General features: G+C 40.9%; 1 protein-coding gene across 1 annotated transcript; it reads right to left on the reverse strand.

Annotated features, from left to right (window-relative positions):
- Positions 1-25: 25 nt before the first annotated feature.
- Positions 26-508, reverse strand: LOC110440688 (60S ribosomal protein L21-A-like). Its single transcript, XM_021483845.1, has one exon. The coding sequence runs from the start codon at positions 506-508 to the stop codon at positions 26-28; it is 483 nt and encodes a 160-aa protein (XP_021339520.1).
- Between the last annotated feature and the right edge of the window lie 67 nt (positions 509-575).

Consider the following 575-nt stretch of genomic DNA (forward strand, 5'->3'; position numbering starts at 1 on the left):
CAATCATATTCTTCGTCAATTTAGCTTAAACAAGAGCTTCGTATGGAACTGGAGCGACAGTAGTTGGAGTGTTACCCTTAGTAGAAACGAAACGAGCTTCACGTGGTTGTTCTGGTTGACGACAGACGTTAACACGGGTACCAGCAGCCTTAGCAGCAGCCTTTAATTCGGCGTTCTTCTTGACACGGTTAAGGAAGTCAAGACGACACTTGGAGTGCTTGATGTGTTCAATACGGACATTGATTCTCTTTTCTAAGAATCTGTTACCGACTTGCTTGTTAACAATGATACCAACGGAGGTCTTAGTGACGTTGTAGATAACACCAGTCTTACCGTGGTAGAACTTGTGTGGCATACCCTTTTGGATAGCACCATTAGCCTTAATATCAACGATATCACCAACACGGTAGGTCTTTAAGTAAGTGGATAACTTAACTGGACCGTTGGTACGGAATTCTCTAGCGAATAAGTGACGAGTTCTAGCTCTAAGACCGAATGAATGTGGCATTGCTGTTAATTATACAATAAATGTGTTGGTATACAATAAATTATACAGTACAGGAAGTTAAAAATTT

Source organism: Mizuhopecten yessoensis, unplaced genomic scaffold (genome assembly GCF_002113885.1).
Source record: "Mizuhopecten yessoensis strain PY_sf001 unplaced genomic scaffold, ASM211388v2 scaffold690863, whole genome shotgun sequence".
Lineage (NCBI taxonomy): Eukaryota > Metazoa > Mollusca > Bivalvia > Pectinida > Pectinidae > Mizuhopecten > Mizuhopecten yessoensis.

Bases quoted from the DNA above. Each gene is read 5' to 3' on its own strand.
- LOC110440688 (XM_021483845.1), bottom strand. From the start codon at position 508: ATGCCACATTCATTCGGTCTTAGAGCTAGAACTCGTCACTTATTCGCT.